This window comes from Mytilus californianus, unplaced genomic scaffold, assembly GCF_021869535.1.
Source record: "Mytilus californianus isolate M0D057914Y unplaced genomic scaffold, xbMytCali1.0.p SCAF_3, whole genome shotgun sequence".
NCBI classification, from domain to species: Eukaryota; Metazoa; Mollusca; class Bivalvia; order Mytilida; family Mytilidae; genus Mytilus; species Mytilus californianus.
The window spans coordinates 111,464,414-111,489,225 of record NW_026262679.1 but is presented as its reverse complement, the minus strand read 5'-3'; the positions used below and the strand labels follow the sequence as shown (position 1 = coordinate 111,489,225).

Below are 24,812 nucleotides of genomic sequence, written 5' to 3'. Positions count from 1 at the left end.
TGTGGTACCACCTCCTCAGCAGAGATTATATACATTCATTTATTATTGTAACAATATTTTCTTTTAATAATGGAGGGGATACACAGTTATATATATAATGTTTATAAATGTGGTCAGATTATGTTTGTGTGTTTATGTATAGTCAATGTTTATTGTCTTGGCAACAATCCTATAATTTTGGATTTTGAACCAATAAAATTATCTTATCTTATCTTATCTTATCTTATCTTATCTAGTAAACATGAGATCCTTCCACCTTCCTGGTTTAATTTCTGAAAAAAATATGCAATATTTTTGTTACATTTAAACTGAAGTAGTAATACAAGACTGGTACTTACATGTTAACAAATTAATTTAACGTGAAAACAATCATTCTCATTGCATCCACATACAATAAACATGTGTAATTCCACTTTCACACGTTCCGACGACATTTTTTCGGTTTGAATTAACGCGGACGTCGGAGGAAACACCCATAACTTTATAGCACTTGAGTGCTTTGAAACATTTAATATTACCTTGACCCCAAAAGGTCGTGTTGTTCTGTTTTTTGCTTTGCAGGATTTAAACGACATGGCAGTACTTTTACGAACAAGATTTGCACGTCGGTTGGTGAACTGTGCACTTAAGTATCAGTCAGCATGTATGTCAAGTGTTCCAGATCCGATAACGAAGCCCGACATTAAGTATGCAGGGGTAAGTAAAAAATATGCTGTGCTGCAATTTTTTGCGGAAGATAGATAAAACTTTTTTTTTAGAACGCAATTTAAACGAATTTATATTAATCATGATTATAAACTGGATACCAGTGATTACTTGGAATTCTTTAAAATAAATAACGTAAAACATGGAAAGGTTGACACCGCAAATATTGTCAGTCCGGTCAAAGTCTGACTTCTTATTTTATATTTAACTTAATTATTAGCGAATTAATATATCAGAGTGTGATGTCTCTAAGCATTGAAAGCTATTCCCACTCTCATTTTTTTTTTTGTGTAAATGCAATTTAATTGTTAAAAAATGTATTTTAAAACTCTACACAATTCATCTTTTATCATGATTTTTTTAGGGGAGGAAAAGGGGGGTCATAATTTCCTTCAAAGTAAGACAGTAAAAGTATTAAAAAAAATGCATTTATTAATTTTGTTAAGTTTTATTTGAGTAATCAAGCAATTGGCATTGCACAATGTCATGGTTTTCCTAGACTGTTTTATTACATTTTTACACCACCTGTTCTGATTGATATTTTTAATAGACTTGGAAGCATGATTTATTAGTTGTAATTGGCTTTAAACCTTATATCAGTAGTTTTTGTCTTTAGTCTTTTTGTAATATGTCAACTGTTTGTATGATAACTCAAATTTGGTTTAACCAATTATCATAAAATTTAAACAACATAACTGTTAAATAGAATTGATGGACCAGCAACAAACAGCTGTTTAACAACTAATGAGTAAACTAATCTATAAACAAGACCAGTCCTTGCCTTCCGTTGTACATTATGAGTAGTACATATGTTTTTCTTTACTTTCTTTTCTTTAACAAATTTTGCAAGGAACAAATTGCATTTATATTGTCAGTCATCTCTGGGACATAATATATTGAAGTATAATAGTCCAAGGTCATCTTTATCAATTTAGTTGTAGTCAATTATTTGCTTTATTTTTTATGAATATTATTGTAAATAATTGAAGAAAAAAACAAATATTAACAAGTGTGTTGTAAGTCAGTTAGTTAGATATTATGTCATATTTGTTTTTCTTTTATTATTATGTAATAAATCTGTTGGTTTTCACATTTGAATTGCCTCACATTTTTTCATGTCGAACCTTTTACAGCTCACCATCCCTTATCCATTTTTGTGCTCATTGTTTAAGGCCATTCAGTGACCTTTAGTTGCTTACATCCACATCATTAGAACTCTTGTGGATAGTTGTCTAATTGGCAATTATAACACAGAACTCCTTATTTTTAATTTTAAAGGGCCCACTGTATTGAGCTACATATACATGTAAGGTTAATGCATATGACTTTTTACAAGTCCCACTCCTAATGTTGTATTGATCCCCCCATCCCCTCTCTTCTAAAGTTCTGGATCTGCTTCTGGATAAAAAAGTAAATTTTATTGTGTATGGTACTTGGGATTTAGATTGCTTAGCTATTTTTTTTAGATAAAATAATGTTGTGGGATTTTAACTGTATGACAAAGTGATGTATTTATAAGCAAACATGTAGTATTGTTAACAATATTGATTTCTTTGCTTTTGTCTCCTCCTACTTTATTTCATTTATTGTTATAACCTTTTCCAATGTTTGAATATGAAGAACAAGGCCAAGAACATTCTATCTGCTTTTGAAGTTTTTTTTTTACCAAAATACACTGTGACAAAGAAACTATGTTTGTTTTGTTCCAAGTCAATATTATTTGCTTTGTTTATAATTACAACTTTAAATAGTATCTCATGTTAACAAAAGCTTATTATATTAGTAGTTTTTGAAAATTTAAATTTTGGAAAAGTATACCATCTATTCATCCTTACTGTTTTATTAAGATTGATATTAACACTTTATAGATTCAGTGCATGAGAAGCACTTTTCTGGATTTTAATACCTTAATAGATTGATGCATTTTTTTTCTTATTTTTTATCCCAGTGCATAAAATTTGTTTTGTAGAAAAGGTGTATTCACTAATTTTTGTCCATCTGTGAGTCCATCAGTAGCACATATTTATGGAGCTTGTGTCTCTAATACATATATATAAATAAGAGCACAAACATTTGATTTTAAGGTGAGAGGTTAGAATAGAAAATCAAAGAATGGCATGATAAACTTTGCAGATGTCAGCAGAACTTTTGAATATATCCTATATCATCAGTCATTGATACACACTATTTATTGAGGTCTCAGGATAGTATGGGAGAACGAAGCTTAAACACTGTGAACCTATTACCCAATAGTTATTAGTAACCCACTTTCATTGCTTCAGATGCAATAGGACCTGCGCTCCCTATTGCCAATCAAAACAATTGATTTGATATTGTGTACAAGAGATTTTTTATGCCCCACCTACGATAGTAGAGGGGCATTATGTTTTTCGGTCTGTGCGTCCGTTTGTTTGTCCGTATGTCTGTCCATTCGTCTGTCATTCCGTTCGTCCGCCTGTCCCGCTTCAGGTTAAAGTTTTTTGTCAAGTTAGTTTTTGATGAAGTTGAAGTCCAATCAACTTGAAACTTAGTACACATGTTCCCTATGATATGATCTTTCTATTTTTAATGCCAAATGAGAGTTTTGACCCCAATTTCACGGTCCCCTGAACATAGAAAATGATAGTGGGAGTGGGGCATCCGTGTACTATGGACACATTCTTGTTGTCTGCTGTTCTGATTCCCATTGTAATACAAAGGATTTTTCCATTTGTGAACAGCAGATTTTTGTCTGCTGTTCTGATTCCCATTGTAATACAAAGGATTTTTCCATTTGTGTACAGCAGATTTTTGTCTGCTGTTCTGATTCCCATTGTAATACAAAGGATTTTTCCATTTGTGTACAGTAGATTTTTGTCTGCTGTTCTGATTCCCATTGTAATACAAAGGATTTTTCCATTTGTGTACAGAAGATTTTTGTCTGCTGTTCTGATTCCCATTGTAATACAAAGGATTTTTCCATTTGTGTACAGCAGATTTTTGTCTGCTGTTCTGATTCCCATTGTAATACAAAGGATTTTTCCATTTGTGTACAGCAGATTTTTGTCTGCTGTTCTGATTCCCATTGTAATACAAAGGATTTTTCCATTTGTGTACAGCAGATGTTGGTCTGTGTTATCTTTTGCAGTTGCATTGCCAATAGTAGGTGTCATATGGTGTTTTAAACTTTTTGAATGCTTAATTCAATTTTGTAACATATCAAGATGATTAATAAAGTAGATTGTGGGTGATCTAAATTGTTTTGATGATAAACAATAACATGAAGGGTGCTTTCTTTTGTTGTGTCCCTATTCTTTTTCATGTTTGTACCCATAGCCTACTTTCTACTGGAAAGGCTGATGATTACCTTAAGCATAACTTAATATAATTTTTGTCAAAGATGCTGTTTTTTTTGTACTGAATTTGAGTTTTGATGGAGCTAGCGGACAACAGATTTTCTGATGCAGTAGAAGTTTCAACAGTATAGTTGTCTCTGTTTATGAAATATTGTTATTGTTCTACATGTATTATGAATTTGGTGTTGTTTGCAGATTTTTTGTAATGTCAGATTTATTTACAATTTGTTAGGAATCTGGACAATTCAGAGCATGACATATGTTGACCAGGGGTCTTTTTTGTCGTATTGTTTTTGGTTGCTATCTCATTGCTGTATACTTGAACTTATCATCTCCTTTCATCAAATAAAAAATACAAAAACAAATTTAAAAAAAAGAATCTGAAGTAGACTTTTCTGCTGTAGACATGGTATAGATTAAGCAATTTTTTTACAATTTGAGAAGTTAGGACTCATTGTTTTGGAAAAGAATACACTGTTTCTTTAAATAATCTTTATCAGATAGTTTAAACCACCACAGTCATTTAATTGTGAAGTACTTGGTTTATTTAAAAAAAAATATATACAATATATCTAAAATTTGTTTAGATTTGTGATCTATTGAATAATTAAACAGTAAGGTCATTTATTTTTAATAGAAAGATATAGGTGACAATGAAATAATCTTAAGTACAAATAGTGAATGATGATTGACCAGTAAAAAGTGAAAAATCATGCTTGCCAGTCAAGCATAAAATGTTGGTTAATCATGTTAATAGGTTATGGCTCGAGACACAATTATTTTGTGATGAATTTCTTTAGAACAATAAACTGAATAAAGGCTAATTTTTGAAAGCCCAGCTGCGTTTTCTTAATTAGATTTTTACCCTGTAATGTACTAATTTTTGGACAAATATCAAAATTATAGAAGAGTGTACTAGCTTTAGCTCAAAATATGCACAATTTTATGTTAAGGGGGTCTTAATTTAATTCAGTTTGATAGTGTCAGACATAATAGTTTTGACCTTTTTCAATGGACCAAATCACTACCTTCCCTTAAAATTCATGACCCAAATTTATTGACATGTAATTTCATCCTGACCTACTTACTATTTTATGCATAATACTGTGGCTTCATTTATTTTTCGTGGATTGAGAAAATGTTGTATATTCGTGAATATTTGAATTCAATGTTTTTCAAAAGTCGGCATACAAGCCTTTATACTATGGGTACCTCGTTGAACATTTAAATTTGTGGTTTACCTTTACACACGAAATCAATGAAAATTGGTATTCCACAAATAATAATGAATCCACAGTATATGAAGAAATAAATTTGGAATACAAGTTATATATACACACTAGGGACTATTACTGTAGACAAGGTAATTAAAAAGAAGATAACAGTGTGTTCCTGAACCTTATGTTGTGTTTACTTATTTTGTAACTATGTCAATGCATGGGTGCACTACATTACTTTCATTAGGGGATTCATTTTTTTTTTAAATAGAGCGCAAAGTTTTATTGCATTTGCACATATTAATTTTACATGTAACACAGGTAGAATATTTAATATTTTTATATTTGATTAATTGTATCCAGTAAGTGTAGTACTGGTATAACCAGTATATTTTAGATGCAAGAATGTTAAAATGTGGAATTCAAATAATTCTTATAATTCATTATTAGTTAAAGATATTTAGCACTAGCTTAAGAAATAATTTACTTGATAAATAATTAATATAAATCTTCACAATTTTAGATAAGTGTAAAGCAAATTATTATGTAATCCCCTGAGGGTTAAATGACAATAGAGAATTAAGGATTAGAGAAGCGTTATATATACAAAAGGGATTTCTTACTTTTTAAGATAATTTAGGTTATGTCACAAAGACTTGATATTTGGGAAAATAGATAAACTAGCATTATTATGTTTAGCACATACTTACAACTTCTCGTCCAATCAAATTGCTTATATTTGCCTTCTAATTTTCATAGTACATACTTTTCCTGTGTACTAAGTAACTACGCATGAATGACCACAAGGGTAAGATTTCATTGTATCGTAATCAAGATATTTAAAACAAAAATTGCCACTGGCTATTTTGAAATAAAATGCTGTGTTCCAAATTAAATTAAATAGTTTGTAATTAGTTTTCACGTTGATTTTTAAATATCCTGCTATTAAAATCTTTGGATCTAAAAAATGTTTTTATTGACAATTGCAAATTTTATCATTTAAATAAAGGGTAATACATATGGTTCTTTATACCTTGATTAGAGTACAACGATATCATAAAATTATGATAATGTATCATCCATGCAATTACTTTGTACACAGAAAAGTGTGTACTATGAAACCTTGTGAAGGAAAATTAAAGCAACTTGGTGATAATTTTTTAAACTTTCTTAAGGAAGGTGATCTATTTCGTCATGAATTGATTGATTTATTGATTATTGGTTGCTTATTGTCCAGTGGCAAATATTTCATACATGTTTAGGACGATGTCATGAATTGAAAAACTGTGATTATGTCTGAAGATAATGTGCCACCTATATATATATATATATATATATATATATATATAAACATATTCTGGTAAATCTTTTAGTTTTTACTTTGAAATAATAAAAAAAAACCAACAAAAAACACAAAACCTATAATCTCTGATCTATTGGTAGTTGCTTTTTAATGCCTATCTGCTAGACTATATCTATGGGGACAAACTATCTATATGTTTCAAATTTATTATAGCTTTAGTTTTACTGTGAAATTAAAAAATGTTTTCAAAACATGTAAAGCTTCCACTGCAATTTAATTATTGCCTGCTTTTGGTCAATTTATTTGGTCATCTTACCATGTAAGAAGAACATGTATAGTAAAACACCGCTTTATATCAGTATACATACTTACACCGGCAGCTACCATCTTTTCATTCTGGAGTGAAGGGCCTTTTGAAATCACATATTTTACAATGATACTAGTGAGTAGATTTACAAAACTTCGTTAATGAGCTCCGTTTTACAAACACATGTGATACAAGTAGTCAGCCAAAATAAACTATCAATAGACCAATTAAAAGATTACTTGAGTTGTAAATATGTGCTAAATTGGATAGTCTATGGAAAGGTATATACTATGAAATTAAGAGCTCGGGGCAAGCCCCTCGCTCTAAATTTCATAGTATATACCTTTCCATAGACTAACCTAGACAAAGTAAATATATTGAGTATTAATGTTATGTAAATTGAATAATGAAAAATAATATATATTAGTTGACCATGTAGTTTGGGACAGTTTTGTTTTACACTTGTGTTTTAGACTTTGATTTAGACAGTTGTTTAAGACAGTTATTGGATTGATATTAGACATGTTATTATATTACGTCTCATGAACTTATATGCTATTGTGATTGCTGAATACTGAATGCTGATTTAATAAACATTTATATATAGAACTTGAATCTGTGTTACGTTAACATGTATTCATATAATAGATACCAGCTAGTTCCCCCAACCTAGCAAGATGAGTAACCAGGTCAGGAACGAGCAGAGTACTGGCCTTGGTTATACTGTTGTTACAGAATAGATGTTCCTTCATAAAATAAGTTCCAAGTGGAAGAAATATTCTGTAATATTGTTTCCATTGGAACAAATATTACAGTATTTGTTCCTTACGGAATAAAGGGTATAGAATATTTGTTCCAACAGGAACAGATATTATGACATTGTTTATAACAAAGTTTCCAGGGGAACTTCTGTTAGGCGGAACAAATATATGTTGACACTGTTAGATATTTAAGACGCATGAACATGTAAATAACTTTTCGTATGAGTTGTGATACAACAAGTTATTCTATCATGTTAAAAATATGTTTATAAAACTATATTCATCATGATTTTTTTTTTATTTACTCATATAACAATGCGTGCTAATGTAGTGATTTTTATGCACATATATAATGGACGGATGTGGGAATTTTATGAATTAAAAATTGATAATAACACTCTGATTTGTTGTAAAACTTATAACAGCTAATTAAACAAGCAACATATTCACACCCATGCTCAGTAAATTTTTAATTAGTGCTCAGTATCACAAGAAAACTTCATGAGTTTTGGTCTTCTTTTACTTTAGGATTCCCTGTATTTTAGAGTTAGGGTTTATTTATGGTAGGTTTAAGGTTTGTTCTATGTTAGTGATAGGTATGGGTAAGAGTTAGGGTTAGTTGTTTTGTATAGCTCTATATGGATTGGGACCCTTAAAGCATGTAAAGTAAAAGACGGCCCATTTTTTGTCTGAAGATTAATATGTTCAATGTACTTTATATGCATTTATTCATTACAGAAGGTGAAGTGCATTTAACAGAAATCCAATCTTGAAACAAAATAATATATTTTCAGATTTTCATCAACAATGAGTTTGTAGATTCTGTAAGTGGGAAAACCTTTCAATCAATCAATCCATCAACTGGGGAGGTAATCTGTGAAGTGGCTGAAGGAGACAAGGTAATAACAGGTTCTGAGGAGTCTAGATTATTGAGAGAAGGTAATCACAAAGGTTTGAAGGAGACAAGGTAATTAAAGTTGCTGAGGAGTCAATGTTATTGAGAGAATAAAATCATAAAGGTTTGAAAGAGACAAGATAATAACAGGTTCTGACGAGTCAAGGTTATTGAGAAGAGGTAATTACAATGCCGCGTGCTTAGCGGAGAAACAGCAAATACCAATTTAAAAGTCTTTGGTTTGACCCGGCCCAAAACCTCCCGCGCTCGAGGTGAACACGGTACTATGCGACCACTGAGGCTGTCAATGGGAAAGAGCCTGACATCAAATCAACACAATTTACATGCAAAATCTACCAAGAAAAAAACAAAAGACACTCATACTTTTTTCTAAATTATTTTGCAGCATGTGCATGATCCATTTTAGAAACAATTTATTTACTGACTTTTGTCAAATCATATACTTCTATTATAAGCATTAATTAAAAAAGAATGAGCTGGCTAAAGATATCTAGTGCAGGTTCAAAATAAAGATAAATACCTTCTATGGAAGAAGAAAGGATGAAAAAAGATATAAAAAGTAAATTGTATGATATAATTTGGTCTTTTATAACAGGCTGATGTAGATAAAGCAGTGAATGCAGCAAAACAGGCCTTTAGACTGGGATCACCATGGAGACGGATGGATGCTGCTCACAGAGGACTTCTAATGAACCGACTAGCAGACTTAATGGAGAGAGATCAAGGTTACCTAGCTGTAAGTGAAAATCAGATCCATAAGACTAATCTTTGACCATTAATGGTAGTTTAAGTATATATGGATTTGATTTCAATGTTTTACTACATTTGCAATAGACAACTCGATAACAGAAACAGTCTTGCCACTTTACTACTTGTATAACTTTGTAATTTTTTTTTATAGGTCAAATGAAATATATTCTATAAATTAGGGTAGAGATAAGTTTATAATATATAGAATTTAGTATATATTTGACTGTCAAGTGTAATGCATATTTACTTGTTTTGTGATAAGTGCTAGAATAAGACACATTGATAGGGGGAGAATGTGTACACATGATATAGAAATGAAAGCAAAAAATACCAATAAAGATTATTAAAGTATAGATTACGATCATCAAAGTTTCACTATTCAAGTTAGAACTTTATGACCCCCAAAAACCCTTTAGAGACATTCTGACCACAGGCCTGATTGCAATGAGATGTGGAGTATAAGCACTCTTACTTTGCTATTTTCTGTCATGAATTATTACATCATATCCTTTCTTACATTATTACTAAATAGGAATAGAAAATAACTAGTATAATCAAACATCATGGATTATGTAAAATTGTGACAAGGAACTTATTAACCACATTTTCTTATTTTTATATCATAAAGTTAGACTTTTATTGCCATGATAGTCATGATAGGGCCAATGATTTATTTTCTGATTCGTTGCAAATCTTTACAGTATCTGTGTACTTGTTATAATATAAAATACAAAATAAATACTAAAAGCTATTCATTTCAACAGAAATTTAAATTTTATTGTACACAATGTAATGGTTTTTGGTTTTGAATAGTTTAATGGATTGTATTTAGCACTTAGCAGTCACAATCAAAAGTACTTAGGATAGATTCATGTATCTGTAACTGTCTGATGAACACAAGTACATTAAAACTGATTGTTACATAATGGGGTGATAAAAGCTAATATAATAGGTAATCTGAATTCATATGACAAGATATTTACAGTGCACCACAGGAATGGTTCTTAGAAGTCATGCTTCCATCTGTATATTGTAAATTATAACATATAAAAAAAAGTACAGATCCATGTTATTAACCATATGTATTTTAGATGGCCTAGTAAAAGCCTCTAACCATTAAGCATCATATGGACCTCTAATTCTTATTTTAGTTCCTCGTGTTTGATTTTACACGCTACCTTTAAACTTATTTTATCCTAATGGTTGTTTTTAAAGCAATTGCTTTAATGCTGTGGGATATAGCCACTTTTGTGACCCAGATCAAGCCAAAGTTTTTAAGCAAATTCCCCGTCTGTTATTCTAAAAATCCTATGTATGTTTTCTAGTGACATACATTATGAAAAACAGTTGAAAAATGACAGTGGGTTTGTGAAGTTTCAACATATTTTCTTGTAGATGTTTTTTTTGTATTGAAGGTGACAACTGTTTGACTATCAAAGATCGTAAAAGTCTGAGTGAAAAAGTGCATTTTTAAATCTGCGATTTTGTTCTTGAGATGTTTCAACAAGATATCCAATCATGTCAGTTGTTGAATTAATATTGAAAATTTGACTGAATTATCCCTTATACAGTTTTATGTTGTTTAATTCTTCTTTCTCTTTTTGAAAGAGGTCAATTTGCTCTTGTTCATTCATAAAATTATGGTTTCATTCATAAAATTATCGTAAAATCACTATGCACTTTATAGTAATATAATCTAATATCACACTATTTGTTTTAAAAGTAGCACAATTTACGCGTTCTGTTAACACCATGTTTTTCATACTTCCATGAAATTACATACCCTGTTGTTATTTTTTAAGGTCTTCCTTAATTGCTGGTGGTACTGATAGACACCACTCTGTAAACAAATTATATAAATATGAACTGCTGGTCATCAACTGAACAAGGTTACTTCTCGAGACAGTGTCAAATGTCATAATGACCCTCTAGGCAATTGAAAATAATTACCTGTAATTCTCAGGAATTAAAAAGTTTTGTGTTTTATATTCTGAAGTTTAAAAAATCATAACATTTACTGAAAGAGTGTTTCTGATTGTCGTAATTAGACTCAAATAATCTTTTCATTTACTTTTATAATGTTTCATCATGTCTCCAGTTTTGCATAATGCACGATCAGTGTGTTTTCGTTGGATGGTTTAAAATAGATAACTATTTTTGACTATGCAGAAAATCAGTTGTGTTATATAATTTATGAGACTATGTCAATAGTAATGAAAAGTGTAAAAACTGAGCCAGTTCACAGGTTAACCGACTGTTAACGTGGATTTCATGAAAATTTCAGAAGCTGGTCCGATCTTCAAATCTTTAATGACATGATTTTTTCAGGAATTTTACGTTTCCACAAAATATATTTACCTCAACCGTAAGCCGGTTAAACGTGTAGTTTTTTATTGATTTAAAGTTAAAACATACTTACTTCTCACTACATAGACTCCTGTCAAGTTTAATTCTTTTACATGTGGATGAAAGATAAAAGTCACAAAAACATTAACTGGAGAGCAATTGCTTTAACAGCCTTTCAGGCTTTGATTATAAAAAATGTACTGTGGATTATGCTACATGATATCTTACTTCAAACCTGATATCATTTTGATGACCAGAAATTTGTACAATTACATGTATATGAGTATAATTCATGTTTCTGACAAAACCATCGTCTTTAAATCATTCTTAAGAGATCATTTTTTTACTTGTTTATATTTTCAGTCTTTGGAAACTCTTGACAATGGGAAGCCTTATCAAGTGGCCTTTGCTGCTGACCTTGAACTCTCCATCAAATGCCTCAGGTAGTGTATGATTATAGTACAATATAACATTTTCAATCTAAGATATTGTGAGGGACAACTATTCTACAGTTATAGAATTTTTCACATTTGATAAGATGATACACCAATGTTTTTCAAGTTGAAACTTTTCTCTGAGCTCCGTTCATGAAATAAATCAGGTTGGACAACCAGGGCATGCAAATTTTCCTTGCCTACAGAAACTGGCAGAAAATATTAAATCAGTGATGAAGGTGTTAAAATTTCCCTGTTTACTGATTTTTTCGGTGGAAGAAGACTTCAAGTCTTCTGAAAGCCTTTACTGCCGGCTGTAAAATCATTGAACCGTTAACAGGACGTATGCCGTATCCCTTTCTGTGCTTTACAATTTCATAACAACTTCTGTGCCATATCTTGACACCGATGATTACATATGATCTAAGCATCTGCATCATTTAATTTATTAGTTAGGCTTGAAAAACGATCACTATCGTTAGTGTTATAATTTCTCATGTTTTAATGTATTAATATCAACCCTTTTATTTATGTAAATTATTAGATTTGATCTCATCTTACATGAACGTTATTTGTTTACTTGTAACCGGATGTCTTTAAAGTAGAATTTGTAGTACGCATGCATGAATTTGGTATCGGGTCGGTTCGCCCTGAATTCGTCCTCATAGAGTACGTTCACTCTGGGTTCCTTCTCCTTACTTTTATCATGGAAGTATTATATTGACTGCTTTTATCAAGGACGTTTTATACGTCCTTGCAATTATTAAAAAATAATAATATTATGAGTATTAAAGTTTAATAAACTTATTCAGATATTTATATGGTATAAATTCTTGAAATTCATGAACACACATGAAAAAAAAATTAATTAAAAGTTGATGGCTTGTTTTGGAGCATTAATAGGTCATGATAATAATTCTCACTGATTGTTGTAATAATTGTCTTTGGTAGATTAATAATTGGAATTATCGGAATAAAACAACTGGATTATTCGGGTTAATTTGAACCACATTGGTTACGTATCTGCGCATGTGCACAAATGGGAAATTTAATTGTGCATCTGAAAGTTTCAAAATAATGATAAACAGAATTGTCATATATTCATACAATCCATTTTGAGTTAAAGTCAAGTATATACGTGGAGAGTACGACTTCAAATCAATGATGCTTGAAAAAATACACAGATTTAGTTGTTCCGTCTGCGTTCAGATCTTTAATGCAATCAATTAAGTCATATTCCAGTTTTAGACAACATGTGTTTATTAAAACGAAAGTTAGAATATTTAAGTATGTTATTGCGATAATAAAGAGTCAAGCGCACACGTGAACCTGCTGGTGTTTTACACATCAAACGATGCACCGTCTGTTGACAGAAATATCAATGTACAAACTAATGTCTGTTGACGGATTCCATTTCGAAAGTACGTAGTTTTCATGTCGGTCATTGTCGGAATGTCCCCAATGATTGCCTTTATTGCCTTAATACGTTTCAAAGTTTTAGAAGTGATAAAAAACGAGATTTAACAACTGAATAGTCCAGCTATTTACCGTTAATCGTCATTAAGGTACACACATTATCGAGGCTCGTGTACGGAACCAGTAATTCGTTGCTGTCAATAGTTTTATTTTCATGAAAAATTTCAGAAAAGGGCTGTGTGACTCCTGACGGAAAATGCCATTCCCACCCTCATACTTTTGTGTAAAAATATTAGATGAAAAACAAATATGATATATGGATCAAGCACTTTAAATGAATGGGTTTGAAATGCTAAAAGAGTCAAGCGCACACGTGATTCTGTCAACTGACTGAGCATTGTTTGATGTGTAAAACACCAGCAGATTCACGTGTGCGCTTGACTCTAAATTATCGCAATAACATAGCAAGGTCATCATCTGACATGACCGGTCAATCCTTGGCCTGACACATATCTGCATTGGATATATTTAGAATTTTTCAATATATGTTTATAATGAAAAACCCTAGTTTAAGCAAACTTGACTAAAATCTTGGTGGCCAGTTTTTATACGACCGCAAAAATTGGTCGTATATTGGTATGACGTTGGCGTTGTCGGCGTCGTCGTCCGAAGACACATTGGTTTTCGCACTCTAACTTTAGTTTAAGTGAATGGATCTCTATGAAATTTTACCTTAAGGTTCAATACCACAAAAGGAAGGTGGGGATTGATTTTGGGGGTTATGGTACCAACAGTTAAGGAATTAGGGGCCAAAAAGGGGCCACAAATAAGCATTTTTGTAACTTCCAGACATAACTTGTGTGTTAGTGTATGGATCACTCTGACATTGTACCACAAGGTTCCATATCACAAAGGGAAAGCTGCAATTTAGTTTGGGGGTAATTGCCCAAAACGTTTAGGAATTAGGGGCCAAAAAGGGGCAAAAAACTAGTATATTTCTTGTTTCAGGACAATAACTTGTGTGTAAGTGTATGGATCTTTATGAAATTGTACTACAAGGTTCCATATCACAAAGGGAAAGCTGGGTTTGAGTTTGGGGGTAATTGCCCTAAACGTTTAGGAATTTGGGGTCAAAAAGGGGCCAAAAAACAAGCATTTTTCTAGTTTCCAGACAATAAATGGTGTTCAAGTGTATGGATCTCTCTGAAATTGTACTGCAAGATACCAGACCACAAAGGGAAGGCTGGGATTGAGTTTAAGTGTGATAAATCATAAGGGGGTTCAAAAAATTTGGGGATGGGGGAATTTTTTTTTTCCTTTTTTTCTTTTTTTTTCTTTAAAATTTTCCATTTTAAATTGGTTATTTCTGATTTATATATAAAAGCAAATAATAATGATATGGCTTCAATAGGTAAATTAAAAAATTTTAAGTTCTTAGACCACATTCATTCTGTGTCAGAAACCTATGCTGTGTCAAATATTTAATCACAATCCAAATTCAGTGCTGTATCAAGCTTGAATGTTGTGTCCATACTTGCCCCAACTGTTCAGGGTACGACCTCTGCGGTTGTATCAAGCTGCGCCCAGCGGAGCATTTTATTTTTTAAAGTTAACTATCTGCCTTTGACAGAAAACTTTCAAGTGAAACCAAATCAATTACTGTTATAATTGCTTGGCGAAATTGCATTGCATCAAGTTGACCATGCTGAGACGAATGTATGGAATTTAGTTATAGAAAATTTAATTTGAATCAACAGTATTTGCAGATTTTGATGTTAAGTATAGTGAGTTTTGGTTGAGTTATGAGTATTATTATTTTTGGAAGAAAAAAATACGTCGCAAGCAATAATGGGACGAAGCAGACTGGGTTGGTGGTGGCTGCTTTTATGGTAATTCAAGTTACCTTTTATGCATCTTCTTCCACCTCAGAACAGTCAGCTCTTTGATTATTTTAGTGGCATCACTGACAAATATGAAAAAGTAAAGTAGATAGGGAGAGGGATGAATGTCAATGAAACAGCAACCCAACAGAAAAAAAGTTATCTGGAAGTGAAGATATAGTCTTCAACAATAAATAGGTATCTTTACCATATGTTAAATTCTAAATTACCCTAATTCTATAGAAATTATGACTGAATTTAGAAATGAGCACACTTCTGCCATCAACACAATATTCTTTCAAGGACAACTAAGATTATAAAACCAGTGATGGTGTATCTGACTTGGTTCAGGCACATTAAAATATGGTGGTTTAAGATTAGTCTTGATAGCTGTTAGACAGATGAGTTTGACTGACAATAAGTGATTACCAGTGTTTGGTCATTGGCAGAGTTTGCCTGACATCAAAGATTACCAATTAAGTAAATACTCAGAATAGTTATAATTTGCAGGCTACTCCTTTCTTGACTGCAATATTTAAAATAACAAAAGTTACCTTACTTAGATGTTTTTATGCCCCGGCCGTAGCAGAGGGGGCATTAAAGTTTTAGTCTTGTCCGTCTGTACGTCCGTACATCCCAAAATTGGTTTCCATTCTCTAACTTTAGTTTGCCTCAACCAAATGTTATGAAACTTCTACACAATGCTTATTACCACAAAACACAGATCAAGTTTGAATTTTAGGTGGCGTCACTTTTACCGTTCTAGAGTTGTGCCCCTCTACAAATTGAAAAATTGCTTAATTTTTCGTTTCCGTTCTCTAACTTTAGTTTGCCTCAACCAAATGTTATGAAACTTATGCACAATGCTAATTATCACAAAACACAGATCAAGTTCGAATTTTGATGGCGTCACTTTTACCGTTCTAGAGTTATGCCCCTTTACAAATGGAAAAATTGCTGGATTTTTCGTTTCCATTCTTTAATTTTCTTCTTTTTTAACACAGGTACTATGCAGGATGGGCAGACAAAAACCACGGAAAAGTTATTCCTATCTGTAAGTCAATTGGCATTTATGTTTTTTTTTACATTAAAGGAAGAGGTATGTATGATAAGAGCCATAATTTGGCCCCTGAAATTGAAAAAATAGTAAATTCCTCAATTCTTTCAAAAATATGTTAGTTCTTATGTATAGTGAATAGGGTGCTGGGTGATATGATCTTGATATATCAGTTCAGAATAAACTCATCATAGATAACAGAAAAACAGCTGTGATGTGATCTCATGAAATTGTTGAAATTTGCATATTTGACCCGAAAAGGTGATTTTCATCCATAGTTTTTGGTAAAATTAGTTCTGAGCAAAGGCCTTACCCAAAAATATATTTTACCAACAGAAACGTCTTCGTATAAACCCTTTTGTAGCAAAATATCTTTTTGAGTAAAGCTTTGGATCATATCTAAATATGCATGACAACATCTAAATTCTAATATCTGAAACTATGGATTCATTTTTGTACGCTGAATACCAATTTTCTTTGATTTTGTGGGTAATGGTTAACAACAAACTAAATGTTCAATGAAGTATACATTTCCTATAGGCTGGTATGCAGACTTTGACAAAAACGAAATCAAATATTCACCTTAATACAATTTTTCATTAATCAACGAAATTTGATATCTTATAGGTAGAATGATGTCTTTTTGAACATCTGAAGGATATTATTAGTCCCCTACCGACGAAGTCGAAGGGGACTTTAGGTTTGCATTCCGTCCGTCTGTCTGTCTGTCTGTCCATCCGTCAGTCCAGCAAATAAGTTTTCCACACTTTTTTTCTTCGTGCTTGAAGATATTGATTTGAAATTTGGTATATAGTTTCATCTTGAAAAGTTACAGATCAAGTTCGTACTATGTTCCGTTCTAATGATTTTGTGCAGAGTTATGGTCCTTGGACTTAGAAAATTCACTCAAATAATCAGTTTTCCGCACTTTTTTTTGTCGTGCTTGAAGATATTGATTTAATAATTGGTATATATTTTTTTTTTCATGACAAGTTACAGATCAAGTTCGAATTTTGTTCCGGTCTGATGATTTTGTGCAGAGTTATGGTCCTTGGACTAAGAAAATTCACTCAAATACTCAGTTTTCCGTACTTTTTTTCATCATGTTGACTTGATATTTGTTATATAGTTTACGCCATGACAAGTTATAGATTAAGTTAACATTTTGTTCCAGTACAATGAATTCTTAACCGGTAGGAGACTATGTATTGACATGCAATACTCTCAGAATGCTTGTTTGATATATATTCATAGCTTTTTATTGTCCAATTCAAAGTGCGAAAATAGTAGCCCTATTAAACCTTGTCCTTTCTGTAAAAAAAGGTTGTTTAAAAAGTGATCAGTGGTCAGTGTCAGCTTACTGTGTTTGACTTTCTTCCTGATTAATATATCCTAAATTTTCATTTGTTTGGGGGTAAACACTATTGAAATTTCCACAGCTTTGAACAGGCTAGAACTTGAGTCTTTCCACCAAGTTTTTTATTAAATTTAACATTTGGATATAACTGAACTTTAGCCTTTCCAGCTAGGTATGTGAAATTTAACATATATGTCACCTTCCTCGATATAAAAATTTTGGAAGAACCAAATAATATTGTTTGATGATGAATATGATCATTTTTAGTTTACAAACACGGCTTTTTCATGAAATATTTAATATTTTTGTAATACATTTTTTAACATTTCAGAGACCAGACAGTTATATGTAGTGATTTAAAAGAGTAAACTTATAAACTAAACGTCCCTTTGAACAATGTTTCTTGTACCCACTGAAAATATATATGTGTGCGTATTGCTATGTGTTTGTTTATTCTACATTGGCTAGAGGTATAGGGGGAGGGTTGAGATCTCACAAAATATGTTTAACCCCACCACATTTTTGAGCCTGTCCCAAGTCAGGAGCCTCTGGACTTTGTTAGTCTTGTATGTTTTTTAATTTTAGTTCATTTATATTTTTTGGAGTTTAGTGTGACATCTATTTTCATTGAACCAGTACACATTTTTGTTTAGGGGCCAGCTGAATCCCGCCTCCGGGTGCAGGATTTTCTCGCTGTGTTGATGACCCATTAGTGGCCTTCGGCTGTTTTCTGCTCTTTGGTCGGGTTGTTATATTTTTGACACATTACCCATTTCCATTCTCAATTTTAATGTATAAATAAGATAGTAGATATTTTTTTTTCTCAATAATTACAATGGAAACTAATATTTATGCTGAGTATTATATTATATTATACTTATTTTTACGATGACGTTGATTATAGAGTCTAGATTTTAGTGTTGGAAAAGATGTTTCTTTTCATAAATTGATATTGGGCTTTGAACTTCAGTAACTAAGAGAACTCTAAGATCTGTACTTTTGTCTCTTGTTTTTGTTATTATACCACCAATAAACAAGGTTTTTGGGGGTACAAGTAATCACCATGTACGTTTGTCTGTTCATCTCTCTGTTTGTCTGTCCATGTGCCTTTTAAGCACAACTCCTTCTGCACAGCTAAAAGAGAGTGATAAAACTTTACACACAAACAATACCTGAGGATGTGCATAAAGGAATACAATCCAAGTCCAACATGTTAGAGGGGAGATAATCAATTTACTCCCTTTAATATATTAATAATATTGCGCGATGGTGGTATCCTTTATTAGTTCACTCACAGTTCTAGTTTGTTTTGTGAAAAGTACATATATGATTAGTCAGGCCCTTTCCAGGTTTTCTGTTTCGAATTGTTTCACATTTTGTAATCCATTGATCTTTTATGATTTACATACACTATGGGTTTTGCTTTTTGTTAAGGGCCTTTGTGACATGTAGTTGTTCACATCCTAACCATTTGGTCTTTGGTGGATAGTTATTTAATTGGCAATCATACCGGCCCATGTCCCTATCTTTATACAGGCTACTACTACTACTAATGTCCTTTGTTTCCATATATGTTTCTATGTGGGCTAGACTATCATAACAGGGATATTCTTGTAATCTCTAGTGGTTTTTTTCAGTCCCCAGGCTAGCTTCTTTACATAAACAGAACATCTCATCATGTTCTTAATTTACCTTATCATTTTTACGGAGATTGATGAAATGGTTTGTTTTTGTTTTTTTTTCCAAACATTTCATTTCCCTAATCAAGGAAAATATGTACTCATAGAGCATAAACATTATATTTTAAGCATTAATTTATATAATTGTTGGACTTGTTTCTAAATGATCCAAATTTAAAAAATCTTATATTGATTTTAAAAGGCATTCGATTATTTCAAAATTTGAATGTGTCATATAATATTGTAAGATTAAAATATTTTTTTCTGTTTATTGTTTTTTCATGTCAGATTTTTAATCTAATATCAGAATAGAATTTTATCTAAATATAAGTAATATTGTTGTTGTCTCACTGACATTTGTTCTTGTTTCATAGGTTTCTCCCTTGGTATCTTAACTATTGAGTATATTGTATGAAAGGTTTTCATCCTTTCAGCAAATAATTGTTCACATTATATAATGATTCTTGATATTACTATAACAGAAATAAACCCTTCCAGGTTTTAGAAGTTTAGTGTTAAATTTGACATAGAAATGTTAGTTTTATTAGATGTAAAGATGTCTTTTAATTGTAGGTGGTGATTTCTACAGCTACACTAGACATGAACCTGTAGGCATCTGTGGACAAATTATTCCTGTAAGTTAATTTGAAAATTATTCTCAGTACATTAGATTACCTGCCCTATTAGCCATGTGACCTATTGCCATCACTTAGTGTCCCTTGTCATCATAAACCTTTTCAAAAATCTTCTCTGAAACCACTGGATCTACTTCAGCCAAACTGAAACTGAATTATCCTTAGGGTATCCACAGGGGGTCTCAACGTGGGATTTTTGGTACAGATTTCAAAAACATCCCCCTCCCCTATTCATATATTGAAGGTTTTTGACGATGACCCATTCATGATATATTTCTCAATTATCTCATACACAATTTTTTATATCCTAATTTGATTTATAGGGAAAAAACAGCATATATGCAGATATCTAATTGAAAAATGAAAATACCTTACCCATTGTTGACATTTATTTTGCAAACCATTAATATATTTGACAAACACAGTCCCAATCCAGCGGCATGTCTTTATATACATTTATATAGGAAGATTACCCCCAAAATGGGGTATCTTGTATAAAGTTTTTGTTTTTTGTTCCTGCCAATCAATCAACATGGCATCCATGGCTAAAAATAGGAAAAGAGGTAAAATGCGTTAATTGTCTTATGATGTATTAACCACTATTTTATCTAGTTTTTGCTGGTGTATATTTATACCCCACGCAACGAGTTGCGGAGGGTATAATGTTTTTGACCTGTCCGTCTGTCCGTCCGTCCGTCCGTCCGTCCGTCCGTCCGTCCGTCCGTCCGTCCGTCTGTCTGTCTGTCTGTCCGTCTGTCCGTCAGTCCGTCAGTCCTATTTCTTGTCATCGCAACTCCTCTCAAACCACACAACAGAATTTCACGAAACCTTTTTAGATAATAAGGACATACTATGTAGTTGTGCATATCGACAGGAAATTACGATTTAATTTTTTTTCTAGGAGTTACGCCCTTTGAACTTATTTACTTTAATGTACTACTGCAACCTTTTGTCATCGCAACTCCTCTCAAACCACACAACAGAATTTCATGAAACCTTTTCAGATAATAAGGACATACAAAGTAGATGTGCATATCGACAGGAAATTACGATTCAATTTTTTTTCCAGGAGTTACGCCCCTTTGAACTTATTTGCCAAATATACTACTGCAACTTGTTGTCATCGCAACTCCTCTCAAACCACACAACAGAATTTCATGAAACCTTTTCAGATAATAAGGACATACTACGTAGATGTGCATATCGACAGGAAATTACGATTCAATTTTTTTTCCAGCAGTTACGCCCCTTTGAACTTATTTGCCCAATATACTACTGCAACCTTTTGTCATTGCAACTCCTCTCAAACCACACAACAGAATTTCATGAAACCTTTTCAGATAATAAGGACATACTACGTAGATGTGCATATCGACAGGAAATTATGATTCAATTTTTTTTCCAGGAGTTACGCCCCTTTGAACTTATTTTCCCAATATACTACTGCAACCTTTTGTCATCGCAACTCCTCTCAAACCACACAACAGAATTTCATGAAACTTGTGTAGATAATAAGGACATACTATGTAGATGTGCATATTGACAGGAAATTATGATTCAATTTTTTTTTCTGATACAATTTTTTTTTTCTGACACTTATTTTATTTCTCCAAAGACAATGTGGGGACGTGGGGTATGTGAGCGCACTCACTAAGGTTCTTTAATTTTGTATACCTTGTCCTGAAGACGCCAATCTAATCTGCAGCATGTTTACCAATAAAAGTTACAATATACTTAGATGTTGTCAATTTAGTGGTACTTATATATATTTTCCAGAAGGTTCTGTTAGAATGGGGACATTCTAAGGAGTGCAATACTCTTAATGTCAAGGATTTTCCACTATTCATTTACTATGTAACTAACGTCACAAACTTTACCTATTGTTTACGTTACCTATTGTATACTTAACGTTGCCTTGTGCACAACTACTCATTACATGAATACAATTTGTATGAACACAAGCCTTATCAATTCAAAGAATGTACTAGCCACAACCTTCACGATACTTAAGAATGATATGTTTACAAGGGAGATACCTTGCTTTTGTACACACAAATTCAAATCAGTGGAGACAAAAGAATTCCATATTGTCCATATATAATGAAATTTCAAAATGTCTTCAGTATTCATTGTTAAGAATGTTTGATTTTTTTTCAGTGGAATTTCCCCTTGCTGATGCAGGCTTGGAAATTAGGACCTGCATTATCAATGGGTAACTGTGTCGTGATGAAGACAGCAGAACAGACACCACTGACAGCTTTATATGTTGCTCAGTTAGCAGCAGAGGTAATAATATAAATGGTACAAATTTTACTGCACCAGATGCACATTTCCACAATTAATGTCTCTTCAGTGATGCTAGAGGCCAAAACATTTGAAAATCCAAAGCAGTTAAAATAAAACCTAATTACACACAAAATGTTAAGTGTCAGATTGTTTTATTGATATGCTGTGTGGAAATTTTTACGAGGAACTTAATTTTTTTGCTTATTTCATGAAAATATTCCTTCATGTAAGGTTGATATTCATGGAGAATTAGAATAAGGCACAAGAAAAAAGTCTAATATCCCCTAGAACAGGTTTTGCCCTACAAATCACAAAATTTAAACTCTTGTATATTCTTTTTATGATTCTTGTATCCTAGCATTTATTTTTGACAATTAGTCAGTCTTTGATAAAAATCTACACTTGAAGATTAAACAAAAATGTAGTTGTTGAAGAGATAGAACACTGGAACAAAGTATACATAACAGAACAAAATATGGGATGGATTGTCTGACTTGGTTCAAGCATGAAATACTGGATAGATAACCTGACTTAGAACATATACAATGTGTGGCATAGATTACCTGGCTTGGTTAAAGATTAAGGTGTATTTAAAGACATCTCTTACTGATCAAGACCCAATGCAGCACAGTAAAAAATATGTAACCATTAACATATAGGAAATAAGAGAATGTATGTATAATTTGGAAATCACAGGTTAAAACAGGCCTTATAATAAGGTAGCAAAAGTATTTAAACTAGTCATGGCTGTTGGTTTAAGCCATTGTAGCTATTCAAGAAAGAAATAGATCAGAGTCAACAATTCACATAGGTTCCTTGGAGAGTGATTTAAAATTGTTATTTTCTGAATAATCAGAGCTTGCAATCTTTTGGAAAGAAAATAGAAAACAATTAAAATAAGAAGCCAAATGTGATGCATCATTCATTCTTCTATTCTATACAGTAATACAGAAAAACTGTGTAGAGTAGAATGAATGATTTAAAGGAGTTATGAATTTGAAATATCAATTAAGACATGTTTATTATTATTAAAGCACTGTTCCTTAAATACATTGGAATGCTATCTTCTGTTACATTATAATCAGTTTTAATTAACTACTTTTACAGGCAGGATTTCCCCCAGGAGTATTGAACATTGTACCAGGTTATGGCCCAACTGCTGGTGCTGCTATTGCCAACCACCCAGATGTAGACAAAGTGGCCTTTACTGGATCTACAGAGGTTTGTATCAGGGATTTTCCAACCCTTATTTTGGGTCCGAATTTGGGCCCCAACCCCAAAGAGAAATATGCCCTTTCTTTCCCAATTTTCAGCTCTAAAATTCCCAATCATATATAGACATTGTTGCAAGATTTTTTTTGGTGTCGTATCTTGGTTTTTAGTCCCCTACCGACGAAGTCGAAGGGGACTTTAGGTTTGCACTCCGTCCGTCTGTCTGTCAGTCTGTCTGTCTGTCTGTCTGTCTGTCTGTCTGTTCATCTGTCAGTCCGGCAAATCAGTTTTCCAGACTTTTTTCTTTGTGCTTGAAGATATTGATTTGATATTTGGTTTATTGATTTATCATGACAAGTTACAGGTCAAGTTCAATTTTCACGATTTTAGCGTTTCTCTTTGTTCAGTTAAAGCCCTTTCCCTAGAATTAAATTTTTGATGAAATACTTATTAATTAGTTGATTTCTGTTCAAAGGGAAATAACTAATTTTTTAAAAGACTTTTAAAAGACAAAATTACATTTTGGATTTTTTTCCTTTTCTTTGGTAAATTGTTTGAGGAATTTAGTGGTAGGTTTGTTTGTCATTCTTGAAGATATTGATTTGATAATTAGTATATAGTTTTATCATGACAAGTTACAGATCAAGTTGGAATTTTGTTCCAGTCTGATAATTTTGTGCAGAGTTATAGTCTTTGGACATAGAAAATTCACTTAAATAATCAGTTTTAAACAGTTTTTTTCGTCATGCTTGAAGATTTTGATTTGATATTTTTATGTAGTTTACATCATGACAAGTTATAGATCAAGTTAGAATTTCTTTCCATTACAATGAATTTGTAACTGGTAGGGGACTATGTATTGCGATGCAATACTCACAGAATGCTTGTTTGTTTACAAATCTCTTGAATCTTGTTTGCAATTCATGCAGTTAACGGACTAATATATTTTCCCCAAAGCCAACATTTCACGAACATTTATTCCCAATTGCATGGACCATGGGCCCTTCCCCTAAGCACTAGGAAAATCACTGTGTATTAACTAGGGGAGTAGAGTTAGCAGAGGTGGACTCTTATAACTGGCACTGCTTTATCTCAGCATCCAAAATAAAATAAATTGGTTCTTACTCAGATTTCAGTAGGTTTTCAATGATGCTGGGTCCTGTACAAGGAAGCAGGGTGGAGTATGTTAAAGCTTAGCAGCAGAACCATAGCTCTT

The 24,812-nt window shown here is 32.2% G+C and overlaps 1 protein-coding gene across 2 annotated transcripts in view; it reads left to right on the top strand.

The window, feature by feature from the left end:
- Positions 1-510: 510 nt before the first annotated feature.
- LOC127735829 (aldehyde dehydrogenase, mitochondrial-like) overlaps positions 511-24,812 on the top strand; it is a 36,073-nt gene continuing 11,771 nt past the window's right edge. The window contains exons 1-8 of one of the 2 annotated variants that reach the window (XM_052246214.1): positions 511-696; positions 8,423-8,527; positions 9,140-9,280; positions 12,004-12,083; positions 16,375-16,424; positions 20,037-20,098; positions 22,256-22,384; positions 23,492-23,605. In XM_052246214.1, the coding sequence (XP_052102174.1) occupies positions 574-696; positions 8,423-8,527; positions 9,140-9,280; positions 12,004-12,083; positions 16,375-16,424; positions 20,037-20,098; positions 22,256-22,384; positions 23,492-23,605 (804 nt within the window). In that variant the 5' untranslated portion in view covers positions 511-573. Of the gene's footprint in view, positions 697-8,422; positions 8,528-8,588; positions 8,596-9,139; positions 9,281-12,003; positions 12,084-16,374; positions 16,425-20,036; positions 20,099-22,255; positions 22,385-23,491; positions 23,606-24,812 lie in introns of those variants that run through there. The other variant, XM_052246216.1, reaches the window with a different exon arrangement.